The 24,920-nt window shown below is 34.6% G+C and overlaps 1 protein-coding gene and 1 non-coding gene across 3 annotated transcripts in view; both read left to right on the top strand.

The window, feature by feature from the left end:
- PHC3 (polyhomeotic homolog 3) overlaps positions 1 to 24,635 on the top strand; it is an 84,346-nt gene extending 59,711 nt beyond the window's left edge. The window contains exons 11-15 of one of the 2 annotated variants that reach the window (XM_030863799.2): positions 474 to 633; positions 6,184 to 6,298; positions 9,546 to 9,678; positions 9,770 to 10,001; positions 15,741 to 24,635. In XM_030863799.2, coding sequence (XP_030719659.1) covers positions 474 to 633; positions 6,184 to 6,298; positions 9,546 to 9,678; positions 9,770 to 10,001; positions 15,741 to 15,895 — 795 coding nt within the window. In that variant the 3' untranslated portion in view covers positions 15,896 to 24,635. Of the gene's footprint in view, positions 1 to 473; positions 634 to 6,183; positions 6,299 to 9,545; positions 9,679 to 9,769; positions 10,002 to 15,740 lie in introns of those variants that run through there. The other variant, XM_060298424.1, reaches the window with a different exon arrangement.
- Positions 8,785 to 8,891, top strand: LOC115857619 (U6 spliceosomal RNA). Its single transcript, XR_004041312.1, has one exon. It is a non-coding gene; the product is annotated as a U6 spliceosomal RNA (small nuclear RNA).
- Positions 24,636 to 24,920: the final 285 nt, after the last annotated feature.

Genomic DNA, 24,920 nt, shown 5'->3' on the forward strand with positions numbered 1-24,920 from the left:
GGCAGGCGGATTCTTAACCACTGTGCCACCAGGGGAGTCGAGTTCCCTTATCTTTAAAATGCATATGATAATGATCTATCCTGAGGAGATAATCCTACAAATAAAAAGCTTTGTGCATGAAAAATAAATCTTAAAAGTTATTGCAGGAAAAAAATATATTAAAGGTACTGGCTCATCAAAATTTATTACTGATTTTTTAAAAAACTTTTTAGCCTACCTGCCTAAACTAGGACCCTTGGTTCCATTTGACTGAGACTTTGAAGCATCCATACTGCTCATGGACTGCAGTATAAAGCATTTATGTTCAGGTTGCCTAACCTTTTCTCAAGGAATAAAGCCCTTAATGAATGGATCTGATCAGTCGTACAAGTAAATTATCACAGATACCATTCGTTTCAAGAGATTTTTAAACTAAGTTGTTTTTGAAAATCTTTTAAAAGATTATTTTATTTTGTTCTGTCTGTCTTTTAAAGGTGAGTCGTTCATCTCTGCTGATTGAACAGCCTGTGAAAAAAAGGCCTATTTTGGATAATCAGGTGATAAATTCCGTGTGTGTTCAGCCAGAGCTACAGAATAATGCAAAGCATGCAGATAATTCATCTGACACGGAGATGGAAGACATGATTGCTGAAGGTTTGTGGATTTTTCTTTAAGATGCCCTTTAACTTTGACTTTGATTGTTTGAAATAAGACATGGATATTTATTCCACACAGATTTTCACTTGGAAGTATTTACTTTTTTTCTCATATAATGTATTATTTGACTAAAATAGTGGGAAAGCTAATCAGACTCTTAATGGTCATATAATTAAAATAGCAAGATTGGTGTTAATCTGTATACTATCAGTTGGACATTTGAAGGAGTGTGGTTGGGAAAAGCTCCATTATATATGAAACTAATTCAGAATTTTAGGATCAAAACAACCAATTCTCTTTCTTAAGCAGACTTAAGTAAATGACTGTTTTACTGAGTTTGCTTAAAAATTTAGAGCTTCTGGGTTGTTTGGTTTTAGACTTTATGTATTCAGATGTTTGATATCAGGTGGCTATTACAGTTGTGTTAAGGACGTAGTCTTCAATCAAAAGGCGATTAAGTTTGTTCATAGAGGAAAATATCACTAAATCTTCTCAGTGTCAAAGAATTTTTTTTATAGACCTTATTCTAATAGTGAATATTCCATAAAAGTCAAGTGGTAATGCAAAGTGACTTCAGGAAAACAAACACAAATAAATGCAAAAATGATATATTTTACTTTTTATTGATTCTGATCATGGCTCTGCAGTTGATACCATTCAGTTTAATTAAATAGCATTTAATATAGTCAGAGCTCTGTAATAGTGAATTAATTAATATCTGTGTCTAAGTAATTATCCTCAATATATTAATATATTTCATCTAAAATTAATTTATTCATTTTGTAAATATTTATTTAGCATATATTATGTGCCTGTACTTTGCTAAAATTAAGTAAAAGAGCATGCTGGTAAGCAAAATAGATACTGACTTGGCTCACAGTTTTCCTAATTCTTAAGAGGAAGGCACCTCTGTCATTGTGGTAATTTATGAACTGTTGCAAAGTATTTATCACTGTTTTACTTCTTACTTGAATAGCGAAGAGTATGATAGTAGTATAAAATTTTTTTACTGCTAACTTACGTTGAGTTCAATTTGATTTTTTTTTCATTTAAAAGAATGTTAAACATGAAAATTTTCAAACATACATACAATTAGAGGGAACTGTATAATGAATCCCAACTCACCCAGATGCAACATTACCCAATTTTAAACATTATTTTGCCACACCAGCTTCATCCATCCCTTTTGGTTTTTTCTCCCTATGTTCCCCCCTTATCTCTTTCTCTGTTGCTTTTTCTCTTTCCCTTTTCTCCCTTTATTCCTCTGTTTAAAAAAAGATCATGGTTCTTATTGTATTTTGCTAGTACATGCTTCAGTGTGCATCTATAAAAAGTGTACATTTTAATGCTGTGTCACACAAAACAACATTAATAACTGTTTGGTGTCATCTAGTACCTGGTCCATATTCAGATTTCCTCAGTTGTATAATTGCTTAAATTGTATAAATGTTCTTTTATAGTTACTTTGTTCAAGTCAGGATCCAAACAATGTCTACATTTTGCCCTTTGTTGTTATGAATTTAATTTCATTTAATTCCTAAATACTTGCTTTTAGTTATGCATACTATTTATTTGAGAAAATTTTTCATTTGAGATAAAGAGTAGTAAAGATGAATGTGCAGGGTTTTTTTTTTTTTCTTGTCTATAGAATAAGTGTATAAACAAAAGTTTTCTAGGCTAATAAGCATATGTAATGTGCTCTCTTGTGTGCACATACTGGAGAAAAATGGAAAACTGCTTAGGAAGCTTCATAGCATATTTTGTGATGCTCATGGTTTATAATACAATTAAAACATATGCTGGACTATGCTGGAACCTAGAGGAGCTTTTGATCTAGTAGGAAGTAGCAATCTCCACAACAGAAAGACAACTAAGGAGCAACATATGGTAGGTATTAAATGAATTATTATAGACAGTAAGAACTTGGCACCTTAAAACTGGGTGAGATTATTGCCAGTTTGGTGAGTTTTCTGTAGAGATGGGATTTGACCTGGGTCTTGGCTGGTAAAGCATAGATTGAAGATAACAGGAATAACCTTTCAGGTTAGCATACCATGAATAAATGCACAAAAGATGTGCAAGTGCTAGGTAACTTCAGGAGGGGGCAGTGAAGAGTAGACAGTTGGGTTAGAGAAGTAGTGGGTAGTAAGGCAGTCAGATTCTAGCATACTTTGATATTCGACTATGGAGTTAGGAGTTATCTTGCTGTCAAGAGGATGGTTACTGAAGATTTTTTAGGCGGATGACACAAAAAAGAGTGTTTTTGGAAACTCTGCTGGTCACAGGTAGGAGCAGTGTAGGGGTTTGGCCTGTAATTGATACCTGTAGTCATGGTGGGAAGAGGAAGACAAGGCAAAGGGTAGTTTTAAAGGACAAGATACCAGAGTAAGGAAAAGGGAGATTTAAAGATGATTAATCTATGCAATGAATAATAAATAAGCCGTAGAGATCTAATGCATGGTATAATGAGTATAGACAACAATATTATACTATAATCATCAACCTTGCTAAGAGACTTAAACTTAATTATCCCAGTGACTAAAATGATAGGATAAAAATGTAATGTGATAGAAGTGCTCAATATTGCTACAAAGGCAGTCATATTATAATATATAAATGTATCAAGTTAATGTATTTTACACCTTAAATTTACACAGTTTTATGTTAACTATATTCAGTTAAAGAAAGATTAATCTATTTCATAGTAGAGATATATTTACTGAAAATGTGTCAAATTTTAAAATACTTCATGATTTCCCAAGGTAATTTTATAAAGTGTTTCTGTTACTGTATACTTCGGTGTTTATGGGAAGTATTACAGGGTGAAATGGTGAGGTCACTTATTTAGTGGCTTTGGTTGTAGTAGTATATACAGTTTAATTCAGTATGAAAAACAATGTAAGGATTATTCTTTTTTTAAAGGATAAACTATGTCTCTATTTGGACTGGTTCTATAACCAGAATCTCCAACCAAAATGTGATTTACCAAAATATCTTATGTCTTCCCTGGTAAATCATTACACTGATCATGGTTTCTATCTCATTGCCTCTCTTTGCTGCTGATCATCACATGATCTCAAGTCTTCAGGAAAATTGAAAAGTAACTCCTCCTTGCACAGAAAAATTGGGGATCTCTGTTAGTTAGGATATGTGTTTGGCCACTCCATTAGAGACCCAGAATAATACCTGATGAAATAAAGTTTAATATTCTCTGACATAGTCGAAAGGTAAGCAGTGCAGGGCTCCATTGTGTTGGGCAGCTAAGCTGTCAGTGGCTCTGCCATCCCTAGAACGTTGCTTACATTTCCAAGATAGCTAATCTTCATGATCACATTCTAATTGTAAGATGGGAGAAAGGGCACTACCTGGAATTTGGTCAGAAACTGGCCACACATGGGGCAGAAACTGTACTTTTTATTCTCAGTGGCCATATGCCTAGCTAAATACTAGGATTTTGTTACTGTGGGAGAACAGTGAAGACTGGATAGTAGGGAAGTGCCAGCTGTCTCTGCCATAGAATCCCATCTTTATTAGCTAAAGCAATAGTTTTTTAAACTTACTTGGCTCTGTAATTTTTTATTGACAAATGTGAAAAAGTAGCCTTGGTAACATTACCAGATTTGTTGAAGTTTTGACCAAATATTAGAACTGGACTTTTTTGAATCTGTTAATATTCCTCTCTTCTTTATGAGAAGTAAAACTGATGTTCTATTTTTGTCAGGTTGTTAACCCTTAGACTATACCTGTTTGGGATCTCCCCTCTCTCACCAGCAAAAACATTTCCTTCTCCTTCATAAGGTATTCTAACCTGTTAATCAAGTGTTGCATATTATTATGTTAATTAATACAAACTTTTGAAATAAAGCTTTCAGTATAAGTCAAAACGGAACTAGTTGACAGATGGGCTCTTTGGGGCTGGATTGGTGGCAGTGGTGGTCGAATGAGAGGTTCTGTCTCCGGTACAGGCTTATCAAGGTCAGATCTGGTTACAAGCATGACAGCGTAAAAGCAATACTCCTGGAAGTATGACACTAGGTCCCAGGGATGTGGTGAGGGGCACAACTGTGTGAAAGCCATCTCTAGGTCATTGGAAGGAGCAGTTTTTACTTTACTTGCTTTGAGACTCTTTTGTTCCTCATTGCTACTAAATAGATGAGTTTTGTTTATGAAGACAGTCTTGAGAATTTCCTTGAGATGATCACTTGCTAGTTTATGATTTGATTGGTCATGACAGTGTATTTGGATGTCCCTTGGAACTTCAAATATTTCACAGTGTGTTTTTTAGTTCTTGCTGCCTTCACTTAATTTAGCACTTTGCTTCTCCAGTAACACTGGGATAATGTGATGCTTGAATGTACTGAGTACATGTCATCCATGTCTACATTTCAGAGCCCCTTTCTTCATCTTAACAAGTCTTGCTTAAATGAATAACATAGAAAAGCACATATGGAGCTCATAGCTAAAAGCTTTAGTTAGTGGAGTTCTTTTTTTGTATATTTTATGTGACTCGGCATAGGAATCATGATGATGCATGAAAATGGCAAAATATGGTGGATTTAAGAATTTAACAGTTTTCATTGAAGTATTTCTTAAGCACTTATTACAGGTCTTAGTACTCTTAGTTCTTATGTGGAAAATAGGAAATGGAACTGTCACTTTTTTATGCCTGCTACCTATTGGGCATTCATGTAATCTTCACTGCAATTCTTCGGGAAGGGTATTTTAAACTCCAATTTACAGATGAGAAAACTGTGGGTCCTGAAGATTAAGTTGCTTACTTACAGGTGACTGCTGCTGCTGAATACTTGAGGATTTAGGTGGGAAGTTTCTTTGGGTCCTGTGGTATGACTTGAAAGTTATGGATATAGAGGTGGAGGGAAGGACATTCTCATTTAACAGAGAAGCACCCTGACAAAAAGGAGCAGAGGTTAGAAGTTACAAAACCAATGGTGATTTTGAAGGTAAATGTAAATTACTTTGTTTTAATATGATAAAACTAAAAGGGACTGTTTTATAATTACATAAATACATCTTTATATATTCTGTTGTACATTGCAGATCTTTGAGAGTGTTAACTGTTTTAAATGCTCCTCTGAAATCAGACATCAAAATTTTACCTTCTTTTTGGATTCATCCTCATTTTTTCCAGTTAGAAGTGTGTTCTTTGCTATATATATTGTACATAGCACAATGTATCAAAATTCATATACTACCTGATGCTTTTTGAAAGGTAGTGACGTTTTATTTTGCACATTTTAGGTAGGTTGGATTCTTAGCAAAATGAACCTTTAAAAATGTATTGCTTATTTATATAGAGAAAACTCCATAAAATATTTTTATGCAGGAGCAAGAGGGAATTGGTGGAAGTGGTTGTTTTGGGGGGCTTTGCCTTGCCAAAGTGGCTATGGATTGAAAAGTTAAAAGACCATTCCTTTTAAGTTTCCTGGAGGGTCTGAACTCTAGCAGCATCCAACCAATGTAGAAGCTAAAAGAAAATTTGCCACTATTAAAGTTTTGGAAGTTTTTTCTTTGTTTTCTTCTTTTTAGAGGCATTAGAAGAAATGGACAGTGAGTTGCTCAAGTGTGAATTCTGTGGAAAGATGGGGTATGCTAATGAATTTCTGCGGTCAAAACGATTCTGCACTATGTCGTGTGCCAAAAGGTATTTCTGTTCTCTTGAATTTCCTAGAGCACAAGCCAACAACTGCTGTAACAAAACCAAAAAACTTGTAGAGTTTACCATTAGTCAAAACTAGATATTATAGAGGAATGATATCAAATAGGCATTATTTGGAGCTACTTTGCTATTTAGTTGTTAACTTTTGCTCCGTGAAAACTGCATATTCATAACACATACAGCATAATCTAATATTGAAGTGGCAATCTTCTGGTGGTAAGAATATGCTTAGGAGAACCCCTCCTGTGAATAGACTACTAGTCCTTAAGGTGTCAAAACAATATTTGTTTTATCAATATTGAAATACCTGGATTTACTTTGTTATATTTTTAAATGTTTCATTTCTTTTAACCATATCCTGTTTATTTTAGGTTTCTAAGTGGGACAGCTATAGCATAAGTTCTCCACATTGTTATATTATCTGACAACAAAATGGCCTGTCTTCTAAACCTGCATTTTCAATAGTAATGTTATAGGTGAATAGTATTACTATCAAAATTTTTAGTACCTTCATTGATCTAGTCGCAAGTTTAGTTTACATTAAAGAACACCCCTCTAATTTGATTATAAATCCTAATTATAGGTATTTCCCACCAAAGGTGAAGTGTATGCACAGATTGATTATTTTGAAATTTGTTTTCTATTCCAAAAGTTATTATTCTCTCAAAGAATTTAAGAACTTAAAGATTCATCCAGGGAATTTCTTGCTTGAATACATTATTTAGTATGGTGCCCCAAAAATATACTTAGTAAAACTTAAGTTAAATAACTAGTAGAAGTATTTTCCTCTAAAAATGAGTTACTGGTTTTTCAATTGTCAATCTGTTATTCAGATATTCTTTCATGTTATTGATAGTCCTAATCAAATTATGTAACTCCTATTTTAACTTAGAAGTTTTTCCAGTTTGCATGTACTACAAGAAAGAATAGTGGCTCTCTGATTCTAAGGGATTAAAAACTGAGGGAGAAGGATTGCCTTTCAGAATATCTTAAACTTCTTGACTATTTAGAAATATTTCAGGACATTTAACACACTACGATCACTCTTCTCCTAGAGGTGATTGCTCAGTTGTCCTGTTATTATACCTTTAGGCGAAGCTCTTTAGAGGTTTAGGGGTCCTGAAAATGCAGACGAGAGAAGAGCGAGGAGGAGAGGATAAATTAGGTCTCACCTGAGAACTGCAGTTTACATGTCTGCCTAGCTATCTGTCTAAGATATCTAAATATTTAGGGACTAAATAGCAAGTGTAAAGTTAGTCTCTCTTCTCTGTTCTGTAGTCAGCTAGGAAAGAAGTTTTGTCAGTTGATGTGAATGAAAATCAGAAACCTTTAGAGCTGAGTCCACAGATAGGCATAATGAACACAGGAGGAGCTTGTTGAATTGTTTTAGAGTAAAATGAAGTGACCATCAGGACACTTTTCTTTTTTATATTTTTAGTGGAAAAATAGCCTATTCACTCTCATAGTAGTCCTTCTACCTCCTGATATTTTCATAAAACATAGGTGAGGAAATTCTTGTCATTTCCCTGAAAAATCATCTTAGAGCAAAAGAGTTTTGAAAATAAGAAATTACAATGGCAGTTTTATGTGTAAAAAAAGAGGAACTGTGTATATTTTTCTTAGCCTTTGTGTAGCTTTTCAGAAATTTGTATCTTAGATCATCTCTTTTCACTCTTCTTTCTAGGGAAGGGGTTGGCAAACTATGCCCAGGCTGAGTCCTTTTTGGAGCCTATTTTTATATGGTTCCTGAACTAAGGATAGTATTTAAATTTTTAGGTCGTTGAAAAAGAATCAAAAGAATAACGTTTTGTGACACCTGAAAATTACATAAAATTCAAATTTAAATGTTATTAAATAAAGTTTTATTGGAACACATCCATGCTCATTCTTTTTTTTTTTAATATATTTATTTATTTATTTTTGGCTGCGTTGGGTCTTTGTTGCTGCTCACAGGCTTCCTCTAGTTGCGAGAGCGGGGGCTGCTTTTCATTGCGGTGCGTGGGCTTCTCATTGCGGTGGCTTCTCTTTGTTGCAGAGCACAGACTCTAGGCGTGCAGGTTTCAGTAGTTGTGGCGTGCAGGCTCAGTAATTGTGGCTCGTGGGCTCTAGAGCGCAGGCTCAGCAGTTGTGGCGCATGGGCCTAGTTGCTCCATGGCATGTGGGATCTTCCCAGACCAGGGCTTGAACCCGTGTCCCCTGCATTGGCAGGCGGATTCTCAACCACTGTGCCACCAGGGAAGTCCCCATGCTCATTCATTATTGTCTTTGGCTGCTTTCATGTTACAGTTGCAGAGTTGAGTAGTTGTGCCAGAAACTTGTGTGGCTTACAAAGCCTAAAATATTTAATATCTGGCCCTTTATAGAAGAAGTTTGCCAGCACCTGTTCTAGGGTGTTGGAACTAAGTAAATGGCATAGGACTCTTATAAGCTGTCATCATGCTTTACAAAGGTCTACATTAAAAAATTTTAGAGTGCTCACTTCGACAGCACATATTCTAAAATTGGAATGCTACAGAGAAGATTAGCATGGCCCCTGCACAAAGATGATAGGCAAATATATAAAGTGTTCCATATATTAAATATATATATGTTAAAAATGTATATTTAAAAATATTAGACAGTAATCTTTCAGCCAATTTTAAAGAATTATATATATTTGAATTTCCTGAATTCCTGAGACCCATGAATTCCTTGTGGAACTTTGAAATCTCAACTTTACCTTTTCATTCCTTGATTTTAGTTATATTTGAAAAATATTTTACTAGCCATTTGAGATTTCCCCCTCTCTACTATATTAACCTCTTTTTATTAATCTCTTCAGAAATGATTACCTGGAAAAATAACAATTTGAGTGTTTAAATAATTAATTCATAATTTATTTTCTCCTGGAATCTTGAATTATTTTGCAGCTAGAAAAATGAGTTATCCTCTGTATTTTGCAGAGAGTTTCTATCACGCTGTTATTAGGAGAAAATATCAATACCTTGTTATAGGTGTCCAGTATTATATTGAAAGCTATATTATGATGTAAAACGAGGCCACTTTTTTTTTTTTTTTTTACTGTTAGCATAAGTAAATCTATTGAACACTATGGTTTACTTTCTGAGGTATTACAGACCATAATGAAATAAATGGCACTTACTGATTCACAACTGCACTTTAAGGTCATAATTAGTTACTAAATGGAGTGTCCCATACATCATTTAATTTTTTTCTTACTTGAATTTCTTAGGTACAATGTTAGCTGTTCTAAAAAATTTGCACTTAGTCGTTGGAATCGTAAGCCTGATAATCAAAGTCTTGGGCATCGTGGCCGTCGTCCAAGTGGCCCTGATGGGGCAGCAAGAGAACATATCCTTAGGCAGGTCTGTAGAAACTTTGATTCAATGTACAATACCCTTTTCAGAAATACAAGGAAAGTGCAATGCTGTATTTTACCTGTACTACATTTTCCAGCTTCCAATTACTTATCCATCTGCAGAAGAAGACTTGGCTTCTCATGAAGATTCTGTGCCATCTGCTATGACAACACGCCTGCGCAGGCAGAGTGAGCGGGAAAGAGAGCGTGAGCTTCGGGATGTGAGAATGAGGAAAATGCCTGAGAACAGTGACTTGCTACCAGTTGCACAAACGGAGCCATCTGTATGGACAGTTGATGACGTCTGGGCCTTCATCCATTCTTTGCCTGGTATGTGATTCACCACTTTGGCCTTCATATTTGTCTTGTGCACACACAGAGGAATGACATTAGATCCATCCACACCTATTGCACAAAAGGGTTAGAGAAGTTCTATGTATATGTACTCATTAAATGGCATTTGGTATTGAAATGTGATCTGTCTCCTCTTGCTTATTCCCTCAGCACAACTGGGTATTTTCTCATACCCCCCAAGTCGATAAAAACTGACTAGTCCTGCTTCTGCTGTGACACCTCAGCCGGTGAAGAGATTAAAGGTGCTCTCTTCTCTTCAGTCTGATTTCTCTCGAGAGGTCAGTAGAGAGATTGAGTCAGACACTTCTTCCCTTCTGCTCTTCCAGTTTTCTATTCTATTTCCTCCTTATTTCCTAATTTAACCTTTTTTAAATGAAGTAAGAGAGACTATAATTTTTTTTTTTTTACTTTTTTGAAAGCTAATCAGCACCTTTTATAATATAAAAGTTTGGCTTCTTTAAAAAAAGAAAAACAAGCTGTTTCTTTTAAAGGAGGCTGCATTCTTTGATTCTTTGCAGTAAATAGACATCAAGAATACTTCTGAAATTAAGTAGACAACTGAAATTCAGTTATGATATTCCATTCCAGTAGGGTTACTTTCTTATTTATGTTTTCTGCTCTCTCATTTGGTACTCTTTCCATCAGCTTAAGTCATTATGTTCTTTATCTTTTTTCTTTACTACAACAATAATCTTTTATTTCCACTTTCTCTAAGGGGCTGGCTACTAAAGACAGCTGCACCTTTGCTTATCATGAGACCCACACTGCTATATATGTTAAGACAATATATTTTAAATCAGCAAACCTTTATCATTCACTTTGACCTTATGAATGTAGAAAATAAGGTTTTAAAAATATTTGTTCCATTTTGGTTTTTCAGTGAATCTATCATATCTCTTGACACAAGCTTTCCAGAAAAATACATCCCCTTTGAACTTGTCTACAGACTTATTAAAATTAATCCAGCTATTTTTGCTAATTAATCTTTCTATGAAGGTGACCACTGTCTCAGAAGCAAACTTACAGCTAAAGTGTTGGGAGTTCCCTGGTGACCTAGACGTTAGGATTCATCGCTTTCACTGCAGTGGCCCAGGTTCAATCCCTTGTTGGGGAATCATCCCACATGCCGTGTGGTGCGGCCAAAATACAAAAAATAATAATAATAAAAATTAAAATAAATTAATTAAATAAAGTGTTGTATGAGTGAAGAAAGTATATTCAGAAGTATTCTGCTTTTTAAAAAATTCCTGGCTTGTGATGGGTTGTCTTAATGAACTTCCGATTTTATGGTGGTACAAAACGATACACATTCAATAGAAACTGTGCTTTAGTTTTGAATTTTGATCTTTTGCTGGTGATATGAAGCACAGTACTCTCTCCTCAGGTTGGGTAGGGCAGCTCCCAGTCAGCCACGCTGTCACGAGGGTTAAATAGCTGATAGAACCATTCTGTACCCACGCAACTCTGGTTTTCGCTTTCAGCACAGTATTCAATAAATTACTTGAGACATTTAACACTTTATTATAAAATAGACTTTGTGTTAGAAAATTTTGCCCAACTTACAGTAGGCTAATGTAAGTGTTCTGAGGACGTTTAAGGTAGGCTAGGCTAAACTATGGTGTTCAGAAGGTTAGGTGTATTAAATGCATTTTCGACTTGATGTTTTCAACTTACGATGGGTTTGTCAGGATGTAAGTTGAGGAAGATATATGTACAGAACTCTGAAATTTTATTAAATTATTGTTTCAATAGCTTGTTTTAGAAATGTTAAATAAGTTTTTCTTTTTTTTTTAAACAAGGTATGGTCACTTTTAAGAAAGATGAAATTGTTTAAAGAAGGGATACATTTTTCATGGGAAGAGTTTTAAGCATGCATCTAGGAAAACTTAGGTGTGATTTAAGTGCTGACCATGTGGGTTTAGAATCTGCTTTAAAAAGCTGACATATTAGAGAATGGTGAGTCTTCACTGGGTGTGGTTTTAATACTCAGTGCAAAAAATTTTAAGTTTTATACCAGTCTAGATATCTTGAGAATTAACATTGGAATTGACACTAATCCCTGAGGCTGGACTTTGATTCTGTCATCTTCAGACATAGTCTTCCAAATGGAGTACATGAGCTGTCAGCCTGATTTCTCATTAGGGGGAAAATATTTCTTTTCCTTTGGGGAGGAGGAAAGTAGTTGGCCAAATAATTAACAAATAATAGATACTGCTGATTCTTCTATGACTTCATATGCTTTTTTTTTTTTAGGACTAGTTTTCTAATTTTCCCCAGCATCCATTTGCCATGAGACTACTCTTGGCTGCTTTATTAGAACAAAGGCTAAGTCCTTTGTCTTACTCTTGCTTCATTTGAATTGAAAAAAATTATTTCTTATAACTTGAGATGCTTGTCTTATTGAGTTCATCAAGACACTTAATTTTGTTGCTGATTGTTTAGAAAACATTATATATAAAGCAGACTGCTTTATAATTTAGGATTGCTTGGTACTGTTTAAGAGTTTGCTGAATATAACTCTGCTTTTCTTTTACCTGATTAAATGGGAGTATTTCTAAACTGCTTTGACAGGCTAAATAACAAGCTTATTTGTGTGATCAGTTAACATCTTCTTTCTCAAAGTTTTTCTCAGAATAATGCCTGTAGCTTAAGGTAAATCTCAGCCAGAAAGCCGTTATCTTTATTTCTCTATGTTCCTCTGGCCTTTGTAAACTTCCTTTTGCGCCGCTTTCAGCTCATTCAGGGCTGGATTTTTTTTTTTTCCCCTGAGCTTTTCTCATGGAGTGAACAAACTTGTAAATTTTGTAATCTCTTGTATTTTGTTTCTTTCCAGTTGAGGCTAGGTTTCCCTCTTTCATCAGGGCACCTATATTTATTCCTAACGTTTTCTCTTCTCATCGTATAATGTCATCTTGTGAACCATCTTGGTGGGACCATGTTAGAGCTGGTATGCAGACCAGTCTCAGAGCTGTTACCGAGTGAAAAATTATTTTCTTCAAAATTTTTGTACATTAAAAAGTTCTCTATAGGAACGGTTCTTTTTATTCTCAGTTTACTGCAGTTATCTTCCTTAACTCTTCCTTGATACAGTGAACTGCCTTTTGCAAAGATCACTTTAGTCTGTATTTGTTGATCTGTGAATCTGCAGTAGATTTGGTTTCCCTGTAGGCATACAAAGTAGGTATTGTCTAAAAACATATGACGGTTTACTGGTTTTCATAATACTGATATTGGGACTTTTTAATTCTGTAGTATTGAGTGCAGGTAATATCTTTTCATCATCCTTACTGATGTTAGTTTTGGGGTGGGGTGTTTTGTTTTAGGTTTAGCTGGAAAAGTGACTGGACATTTGTAAGGTTCATTTGAGACCCATGTCCATGTGCAGAGGTCCATGCCCATTCTGATGTCTGCTTGTGGTGATGTAAAGCCAGCTGAGCTGACTGGTTGCTGCAGTTGGGATATGTTCTGTAATGTTCCTGGGGCGCCAGCTGTTTTACAGAAGTAGATTCTAAATATGTCAGAAATTGATAGAACTATAGCTCAGTATACCTTGAGCATCTAGGTTTTTTTAAAAAATTCATCTTTCTCTAATATGTTTCAGGAAAGCGTATTTGCTTCTGCCTTTTTTTTCCATTTTTCTTTTTTAAGTCACTTTATTTTTTCATTTCTATACTAATGTATGGTATAAATACACTTTTTGTGGTTTGCTTAAGAAAGTTGTGATCTAAAATTCTGAAGCTAATTCATTCCTGTTTGATCATGCTGTTTCCCAACTTTTTGTTCTGTATTATTTTGCTGATACATTTACTGTCTGTCTACAAGAAGACATTTGAAGAGCGCTCTGATAATCCCGAGGAACAAGCACATGCTATGAATTTCTTCATGGAGAACTCCTTGTTTCTATTCCCAAATGTAGCTCTTATGGTCCTCATTACTTCTCATTGCTTCTGTTTTCTGAATCTAAGTAAGTCCTACGCTATCTTTCTCTCTCTTCTTTTCTTTCCTGTGTTCTTGTAAGACTGAAGAGAGAAGAACATTTAGTTCTTTCATAAAAAGAAGGATGAAGTCACAACTAGATGCAAGATTAGTCAGTTTTGTCTGCCCAGTTTTGAGAGCTACCTCTGGGAAAAGAAAAGGGGCTTTTCTATGGTGAGTAATCCCATTTTAACTATATAGTTTCTTTTATATGGTAAGTGGCCAAAAGCATAAAAATTTTGCATAGGGTACTTTTGAAATGTCAGTTTTTAAAAATCTGAGAAATTATTAAAATAGAGAAATTGAAAAGCTGTTTGCTATATAGGAAATAGGAAGGATACAACCAACAGAGAAGATGGAAAAGAAATAACCAAGAGAAAAGCTGGCCACACAGCTGAATACAGAAAAAAAAGTTTGTGTTACTCTTACAGATGGCTCCTTTTTAGAAGATTCTGGTTTTGTTCATTATTCATTCAGTCAGTCCTTCCCTTATCCAAAAATATATGTATTTAGCACCTACAATGTTTTGTGCTTGGTGCTGGGGTTATAGGGATGACATTATATAAGAGGATGACATCCTCTTATATAAACAAGAGGATGATACATTTGCAGTAGAAAGAATAATCATTCCAGCAAAGTTGTATCCAAAGGTATAATGTAACCATTTCCATTATCTTTTTCTTTGTGTTCTCCCTTAGAATGCTGATTTGAATAGAAAAGAAAGACTTTAAGCTGTTAGTTTTTATTCTTAAATTCACTTTTATAATTTTGTCTTTTATAAGGAAGCTTCCATATTTTTGCATTGTCTCCTCTCATGGTTCGTTAATTCATTACCTTCCCTGCTGGTTTCTTTACCCTTAGTGGGGAAGTTTATTAGCCTGGCTGTGCAAAATTTGGTAGATAATAGAAACGTTTGAGGTTCAAGTAGAGTGCTCACGTTGTTACTTGCTTTAAAGCACTTGGTTTACACAGAGAGGTAAAATATTGGTTATTTGTCAAGAGATTAGCCAGCAAGCTCAAAATTTCAATGAGAATTTATGTTTTCTTATCAGAAGTGGAGATTAGTCCAGTGATATTAAGATTTGAAGTTGAAATTACAAGTTGATCGTTGTAATACATTTCAGCAATAGATTGATACTATAATTTTGATGGATTGGTTCTGTCCTGAGTGAATAATAAAAATGTTTTGGATATGCCTGGCACATTGAAGGTTGTAAATCAGAATAAAGATACAAATGATAATGAAAGTGGTACTTGAGAAAATATTTCTAAATTATTATTTAAATGGCAGAACATTATATTTTATTCTTTTGTACCTGTATGTGAAGGATATGTTATACAAAGTAAAGTTCTTGAGGTATAATGACTAGTTAATCCAAACTTGCTGTATGTGTGGCATGCTTTCAGGTGACAGCATTGCCCTTTTCATGAAGGTATGTTATATCTGGACTGAACAATCTGTACATTTTACCTGACTTATAATTATTTCTGCAATATTATTTTTAGAACAAGAATTCCAAGTAAATTGCTTTACCTGGATTTCGAATTCTTACTTTTTAGAATGTCAGGAAATACTCTCTTCTTCAAGAGTGAACCCAAGACGACCATCAATAAATTTCATTTGTTTCTCAGCCTGTATTTCAGATACTCAGACCCAGTGAGAGCATAATTGTGACTGTTAGGAGTAACCTCTGATTGTTGTGTATTAATTCTAACATCCTTCCTCTGATCAAATTCTAGGCTGCCAGGATATTGCAGATGAGTTCAGAGCACAGGAGATTGATGGACAGGCTCTTCTCTTGCTAAAAGAAGACCATCTTATGAGTGCAATGAATATCAAGCTAGGCCCGGCCCTAAAGATCTGTGCACGCATCAACTCTCTGAAGGAATCTTAACGGGACCATGAGGCTCTGAGATAACAGCAGTTTTATTCTTAAACAAACTTGTAAGGTAAAGGCTCAAATTGGCCTACAATATTATCACTTACTGTGATGGATAGCCAAGCACATTGGGATCTCTGCATTAAGGCTGACATTTCTTCTACAGATAAAATAATTCATTATATTGATACATTTTCATAATTAGCTAACATTGGTGAATTAATTTTACAGGTTACACACAACATTGAAAGACTTGTTATAGAGGGCCATGATATTTTTCAAAGTGTTTTACTAGATAATTTTTTTAAAGGTGATGTTTATCATTAATATAAAAAATCCTTTTGAAAGTAATTTAATGATTTACATTTCTCCTCTTTTGATTCGGTTTTCTTATACATTTTTCTACCCTATAATTTTTCTATGGGTTGTCGTGAGAGATATAATTTAGGAGTGATTTAGGAATAATTTTGGAGTCCAGTGACTGGAATTGTATGCAGTGAGATATCACTGTATGTTTTAAAAAACATGTCTTGTAGACAATTGCTTTGTCTATAAAAAGGATTGCATTCTAGCATGAATAATACTGATCTGGAAGTTAGAAGATTTGGTTTCTTTTCCAAACTTGACCAAGAATTTGGTGTGACTGAGGAAGTTAGTTTTCCTCTTAGTTTTTGTTCTCTTAGAGCAGTGGTTCTCAACAGAGGTCAGTTTTGTTCCCCAGGGGACATTTGAAAATGTCAAGGGACATTTTGGTTGTCATAGCTTAGGGGTTGGGCAGGGGGTTGCTGTTGGTATCTGAAGCGTGGACAGGGATGTCGCTAAATATCCTACAATGCACAGGACAGCCCTCTACAACAAAGAGTTATCTGGTCCAAAATGTCAGTAGTGCCAAGGTTGAGAAACCGTAACATAGGAGGGATAAATGTTGCTCTTTTTCACCCAGAGGGATATTTTGAGGAAAAAAATTTAAAAAGGGATGTAATAAGGAATACATTGTACAACGGAAGTATTTCAGATAGCATTAATGTTCTGCTAGAGTATTTTTCCCAGTTTTATGCATTCTAGAAAAAGGGGGGAAATCTGCCTGTAAAATGAGAACTAGCATACTTAGAATTTTGCCTCTCAGTATTGAGTCATAATAACAATTCTCTTTCATATCTCTCTGCACTGATGAAGGCATAATATGATTATGCCTTATGAACCAGTGCACAGCCTTTGCTGGCAGGGCGATACTTTGTAGTGGCTATGTGGTTGGTCTTTGGATTTTTCTAGTGTTGAACAAGCTGGATCTAGCTAGAATGCACATTCCTTTTTCCTTGACTAAATCTTTGTATGCTTCCTGCAAAGCACTTATCCAACTGATCTCTCTTGGATAATTGGATCTAATTTTGTATGTACACGTTTTAGGGAAAAAAGATTTTAAAGCAAAACCTTTCATTGAACAGTTAGCGTTCTGTTAGAATTATGGCACTAAAAATTGTGGCAGGCCTGTGAACTTTATAGTCCTGGACATCAAAAATGTTTTAATCTTTTTTTATCTTATCTTTACCATACAATGGAAATGTTTTAATAATTGAAGGAACATACACAGATATTTGGCAGAAGTTCAGTAAGTGAGGAAGAGTCCATGGGTTTTAGTCATTGTCACTGATCTTTTAAAAAAGATTGTGTTACGCTAGTAGAAGACTAAAGATGTCATTAAAGACATCACAGATATTTATCTTTTGGCTTTGTGTACATTAGAGAATGTTGATTATTTTTATACAAAAATACAGCGGGTAATTTTTTTAACCTTTAGATGCCTCTTGTTTGAATGTATGCTTTGTGGGATTCTTTTGTGTAGTAATGTTTTAAAGAAAAGACATTTACTGATAGTTATGTGTAGGATTAGAATATGTAATATAGCGTAAGGCTCATGTTCCAGACCTACAATAGCTTGTAGTCTATGTCACATATTTCTGTATATCACATTTTTAATTATTGGATTACAGTTTCAAGGAAAGGTAGGTACTCTACAGTTAATTTTCATTTATTAGCAGTTAATCATTATGACAGAGTTGTCATATGCTTTGACTTTTCCCCTCATCTTGTAATTTCAGAACACAAGTATAGGTTAAGCATTAGTAGGAGATGGTCCACTGTGTGAGGGCTGAAGGGCACAATGGAAAGTCTCCCCTGGAATTAAAACTTTGTCACAGATGATCCACAAACAATTCATACAGAATTGATTCTTTGGGGATAGACTCCCCTGGCAATAATGATTACCTCCCATAACTATATTACCTATACATAGCCTTTAAGGTATTAACTTGGAACTGTGGTCCCTCTTCTGATATCAGTCATTATGTACTTACTGAAAGCCCCTGTGCGTAGCACTGTGTTAAGTATCCGAGAAAGCTTACAAGAGGGGTTTCCATTGGAGAGCACCTTATAATCCTAAATCTTATAATAATCTTAAGAACAGACCAGATCTTCTGTTGTCCCTACTCAAAACATACCCAGAAAATATACTTGCTTTTTTCAGGTTATTTTATTTAGAAATGGCTCATTGGCTTTTAACTAGTAGTTTTCCCATTGATGCAGCTGTTTCTTTCTGGGTGATTTAACTATCTGAATTTCAAAATTTCGTTATGTATAATGGATATAGACAATAACACTGGGTGTCCACTTCTCTCCTGAGCTTAAAGCACAGTTTTAGTATGAAATAGGTGGGGAGGGTGCTGTCATTTTCGTTTTCCTTCATATTACTAGTTGTTTTAGGATTTTGATTGAGGAGAAGGAATGACAACAGAAAGGGTACATGGGAAGTTCTTCCTACTTTTGCTACCTAAGTTTGCATTTTCTGACTTCTTTATACTGATGCACTTTTCCCATTGAGGAAGAAAATCCCTACAAGTTTGAAATTTTATTTGCTTTAAGCCATGTGTTCCTAAGAAAGTACACAGAGAGCTGGTTTATAAAAGTTGTTTCTTACATGATGTGCGTTTTCATCAAGCCTTGTGTAGGCATGTGTCTGACACAGCTGTGCAGCTTTGATATATAATCAGTATAAGAGTGCTGTCCCACAAGCTGTCACTTTTTAAGTGGCTGGTAATTTTTCCATGATGGTACTTTTAATTTGCTGGCACATCCTCTAAACAGACATTTTTTAAAGTCCCAGTTTAAGGGCCGTCCCCTCAGAATAGAGAATGTGGAATAGAAGGAAGGAAGTATTAGTGAAGGAGCTTGAGAATGGTGGAGAAGCAGACAAGAGAACTGGCACTTTGTTTATCCCACTTCAGCGCTGAACAAACTTCTGCACTTTTGAAGTTAATAGTCATGTTTTACCTAGTTCCAAATAGAAATTATTTTTTGTAGGTAGCCGACTTTATTTTAATTTTTGACATAGTTTATCTTCCCATATCCAGTGTAATATTATAGTCAGACATTTATTCAAATACCAGTCTTGGATTGAAATCTGTCCGAGTGCCCCATATCACTGGCTTGTTCAATTAAATGTTATGAAGTCCCATTATTTGCATTTGCAGGGTTTTGGTACCACCATAGCACAAGTATGGTAAGGAGGCAATATACAGATTGAGTATAGTCTTAGGCTATGTTTGCATGTGTGTAAACAGTCTTGGAAAGAGTAAACTATTGCACATATATGGGAATGATGCTATCCTCATAGCCATATGGAGTGGAAGAAATCCCTGGCTGGACACACTGTTAAAACATTTCAAAGACATATTTTCCACCAGAACAGCCTGGTTATATTTTGTGGTTTGAAGATCCTCACCCTTAGTGAATGGCAGGAACTCATGCTGCCTCTGGGCAATGGGCATTGAGCATTACTGCCTAATAGGATGAAAGAGCCTCACTCCCCTTACCTCCTCAAGCCCCAAGGAAACAGTGTGAAAACTTTCTTCTTAGAGAGACCTTTGCCTGAAAATCCCTACAGAGGACTTTGTAGTCGGGTTAATTTTAGGGAGGTAACTGGGGCAGGAATTTCTAATACCTAACAGTCATGTCTTCGTAAACCCTCTGGGCAGTGGAAACTGGCCATTTATGTACAATATTTGCTCAGTCTGTTTCCTTTGCAGGACATGTAACTATAACGGGGCCTTGGGGAAGGTTTTCTAGGGGAAAGGACAGGGAAGTGGAGGAGGAGACAAACGGGGGGAAAAGCATTCCAGACCCAAGAGGATAATATGGTTAACTGAGTGAGGTTGTGTAGTATAGATATGGCCATCAGTAGTTCAGAATAATAAATTGTAATGGTTGGGTCCCAGTTATAGCAATAAACAGTATAGGTTTTTTTATGTCAAGATTTACCTGTAATCAAACTCATTCTTTTACTCTCTTTATCAAGAGATTCTGCCCTTAGGAGCATATTAATAGTTCCAATGATACATAAATTGGTGATTTTTGACTTCTGAAAAAGGTGACAATTATTATAGTTGGAGAATATTTGTCAAGAACTCAAAGATTGTTATAATTGAGTTATCAGAATTATATAGAGGAGAGAGTATCCATTGTCAGATACTACAGTTGAATCAACCTTGTGGATTGTTACAAAGGCATTTTTAAGATTTTTAAGATAGTGTTTTGTTAGGTTGTGTCTCAGTCTAAGAGTTGGATGACTAAGAGCTGTAGGGTTCTGTTTATTAGCGTGGATTTCAGTAAACACAAGCCTACCTCTATTTCTTTGATGCACAATAGTGTGGATCATGAAATGAACTGTTTAATCTACATTCATCAATATTGGTATTTTCTGAATCTGTTTAGAGCATTTGATTTCATCTTAACAATTGTGATTCAATTAAATAAGCACAAATACAATATTAGGGAAAGTAAATATGCAATCTTATTAAAATTTAATTTCAACCTATTATAAGCTGTACATCTTAAAAAAATTCTTTGGGAAGATATTCCTCTTTTGTTAGAAGTTCATAAAATGTATCATTATATAGTTTCCCTCATAGCACTAATATAAGCCATTTCTTCAATAAAAAAATGTTGAAAATTATATTATCTTCTTTGGAAAAAGTTTCCTAAATTTTTAAAAATTATGAAGTTTTACATATTATTTTTCAGAGCTTATTTAATCTACTTTAAAATAATACTATGGTAAAGGTGTTTTTTTGGAAGTTGTAAAGCACTAACACAAATATAATTTTTACCATCATATTCCAGAGCAAAACGTCTGGCTTTTCCTGAACTTTCACTTTAGTACACGTACATGAGAAGGGAGACCTGCCCTCCTTCTCAGATCCGAAGCTCAGCTTCTCTAATGAAAACTCTCCCATTCTGCTCTACCACATGAACACACACCTCTGAAGTGCCATGTTCATGGGAGCTTTGGGAAATGTTTTCCACAAATGTTTCATTTTTTTCCCCTTTGTATAGCTTGTGAACATTTAATTTTACTTAAAGGTGACAATTTCAACCTCCGACATTAGAGAAGAGGTACATTTAAAAAGTATTTTTTTCTACTGCCTTTGAAAAGTACAGTTGCTCTCAGTGATATTGGTGGCGTCAGTATGAATCCATAGAAAAAGAAAACCTGTGTGTAAAGGTCTTAAAATGTATTGTTTAAAAGAAGTAATAAATGAATTTTAATTTGGAAAAAAACTATATAAATTTAAAGCACTATTATGCTAACATGGTATAGTTTTAAATGTAAGAGTAAAAAAAGTAAGTCCTTTTAGACCACCTATTTAAATTCACTCCAGTAATCTTAAGGATGGACAGTAGCCGTCTTATTGACTTGAAAGTTATACTTTAGGGACTATTATCAGTGTTAAATCCTTGATTTTGTGGAGCTTTAATTGATGGAGGTGAAAAATTGGGGGTTTATAGGAGCGGTGGGGAATGGTAGTGAAATGAACATCAACATATTTTAGAAAAAGGAACTTTTTTAGTCTTGCCTCAAGCAAACCAGATGTATCCATTGCTTAAAATCTTTTAGAATGCTTATGTTAAAGCCATAATTTTGTTTTAGGTAGTACTAAATAATTACTTCAATAGTAAATAAGAGATGCACATAATCATTAAATTAACATGATAAATGAAGATAAAACACTGGCTGGGAGACTGGGGTTTTACTTCTAGTTGGTGAATTAGCTGTGTGACACCTTAGGCCATTACTTAGCTTTTAACCTGTTTCCTCTTCTGAGTATACAGCATGGAGCCTGTACTACTCAAAACGTTGATTTTGTTTAAAATCATCTTTAAGCTATATAAAACTACGATTCTAGGCCACATAATGGGGTATTTTTTAAAGTTGCTCCTACTTAATTCTCTTTTATCTTAATTCTCTTAATTTCCTTTCTTAATGGTTCATTTCACACTTAAGAGCCTTTGCTAAAAGATAATTATTTATTAAGCATCCGTTTCCTGGGTCACCCACAGTCTTTGTTCTCCTAAGGATTAAGGTAGAGAATTCACACAGATGAGCAAATGAGGACGTTTTTCTAAACACCTCTTGCTAAACCACTGAACATATGAATACATCAGAACATTGTCATTCATTCATTTATCCATTCATTTAGCAAACCATTTGAACATTTACTGTGCAGTGTGTGGTATACTTAAGGAACTAGTAATAAGTAAACAAAATCCTCTCTTCCCCCCATTTTTGATTGTGGCTTGAACAAACATGGATGTAATTATTATTACTTAATGTACTGAATGTAAAGTTGGAACTGAGAGGGAATTTTTATGCATTGGGTAAAGGATTAGGCTAGGTGATATCTAAGGGAGCTGAGTGAATCACATCATAATTCCTATAAAACATTTTGCATACTAATCCATATATCTGATTAGGTTACAGAATTAAAGGTACCTAATATTAGGATTTATATTTTGAAACTGTTGTGACAGCCCATATTTCTCAGAATTATTTTGACACTTGAATCTATTCCAGAGGTGTTGCTATATGCAGGGTGTGTGACAGAACAATACAAAGAAGCTGGTGCTGATTTACTATACATTTTGAACTACACCCAGTATTGACAGTGCAGTAACTTTTGAAAACTGAAAAATCTCAGAAGAGCTTGCTGAACAGGTTTGGTTTTTATTTTGTTTTTGTCTTTTTAAAGCAAGAAAGATTACATAAAATTTTACTGTTATCACAAATATCTACTTTTTAGAAAGCACTCATATATTGCATAGTAAAAGGGTTTCCTTTAAAATGCAGAACCGGTAAGCAGTAAAACAGTTTTGTGCTTGGAGCTTGAATTTACAAGTATTTGGGGAGTAAATATAGAATGGGAGAATTGATTAACTGGGAAGAAGGTCCCTTACCACCCGAGGATTCTGTGAATTACATTGTGATTTCCTGTTGACACAACTTTACATATTAATATCACTTGATACTAACCTTCTCCATAAAGATACAAAATGAAAATAGATTAAAAAGATCTTTTATGTATCATAGTCACAGCTTTTTAAAGCAGGAAAATGTCCAAATACGTGTTAGACTAGAATCTATAATAAAGTGTTTGTAAACAGGAACACTAACATCCAAGTGACCAGATAGTCTGGGTTTAAAAAAATTTTTCCATGGTACTGGTTAAAACTTTTAAAATATTTTAACTTACGTAATTTTTCAAATATTTTTGCTGTTAAAATATCTATTACATAAATACTTTTTGTATGTGTATTCTAAATTTTTAAAAAATCAGTGGGAGTGTGCAAAGATGGTATAATTTTGGACATCTAATTTCTAAGACATTTAACTAGATTCCCAATCACCTCATTCAAAAGCTTGGTCTTTCTGTTTTTTCCATAGGAAAAAAAAAAGTCAAAGTAAGCTCCAAAAAACTCCTCAAAGTAAGGGGTGAGCTTGTGGTGTAGGTTGGAGTTGTAGACAGCAGCGTGCAGGATGGATACCGACACTGGTGTCAGGCATTTCAAGCCTCTTTGTTGAATTAGTGCTTTTTGTCTGCTTGCTTGTTGAAAACATTTTTTGCTGTTGACTTAACAAAGGCAAATTGTGATAAACTTTAAAAAATTTTTATTTTTGATGCCTTATGCACATGTTAACTGATTTTTTAATTCCTCCTTTTGCTTCCTCCCATTGTTCTAATTAAATAGGACTTTCATATTATTAAAACCTCAAACACTGACCCAACCAGGATGAACAAAGAATCACCAAGGGGAAAGAAAACATTTTTTTATCTTTACAAAAAACAAATGTTAAGATTATATATAGATGTATTCTTTATGTTGGATATTGTACTAGAGTCCTCCTTGCAGGGAATGAAATAGTTTTAGCACTCTTAGCATTAGCGGTCCTAGATTGGTGTCGATAGCTGCAGTTTTAAAATGTATAACCTGACAATGAAGTTAATTTTGCATTATGAGAGCACACCATGATCTATGTAAACAGATTGTCCATTTGGTGTATTTTTTTAAAAAAGAGAAAGCACTTTCATATTAACAGTAGCATGTGTATGAATTTTAGATTTTCATATTTGTTGTGTCTGTATTCAGTGAAGTAAAATTGAACATTTCAAATGTTTGTTGATGGCAACATTAACTGTTAAATTAAAGCACCTTATACTCTGCTGCTTAAACTTGCTTGTAATTGCACCTTTGTTACCTGCACATTTTCACATAGAATATTGTTGTAACATTACTTCATGTGGGTCTGGATGGAAGGTTAGTGGGCCTACAGGATCATTTATTTATATTGTTTATATTACAATAATATATTGTAGACCAGTTGTAAGTTCATTTCTTTACAAATAAAAGCCTCTTCCATTTGGCTGGTCAACTGAATAATTTCTTTTTTTCCTTTAAGCTTGTGAGGCACGGGGCATCTTCTAAGTAAACAAACAGCTTAGTGGGGCTTGAAATAGTTATACATTATCCAGGTTTAAAATCTGCAGAGAGGGTAAGTCTTTACTTACTAAGTAAAATATATTCTTAAGTATCTCAGTTCCACAGATGGCCAATTAGAAAGCCACTACATTCAGAAGGAAAGTAACACAGAGAAGTAGAGTAGGTTTGTACATTGACAAATTAGACGGTATCTGTGTAGCTTAACTCACAG

Source organism: Globicephala melas, chromosome 4 (assembly GCF_963455315.2).
Source record: "Globicephala melas chromosome 4, mGloMel1.2, whole genome shotgun sequence".
Lineage (NCBI taxonomy): Eukaryota > Metazoa > Chordata > Mammalia > Artiodactyla > Delphinidae > Globicephala > Globicephala melas.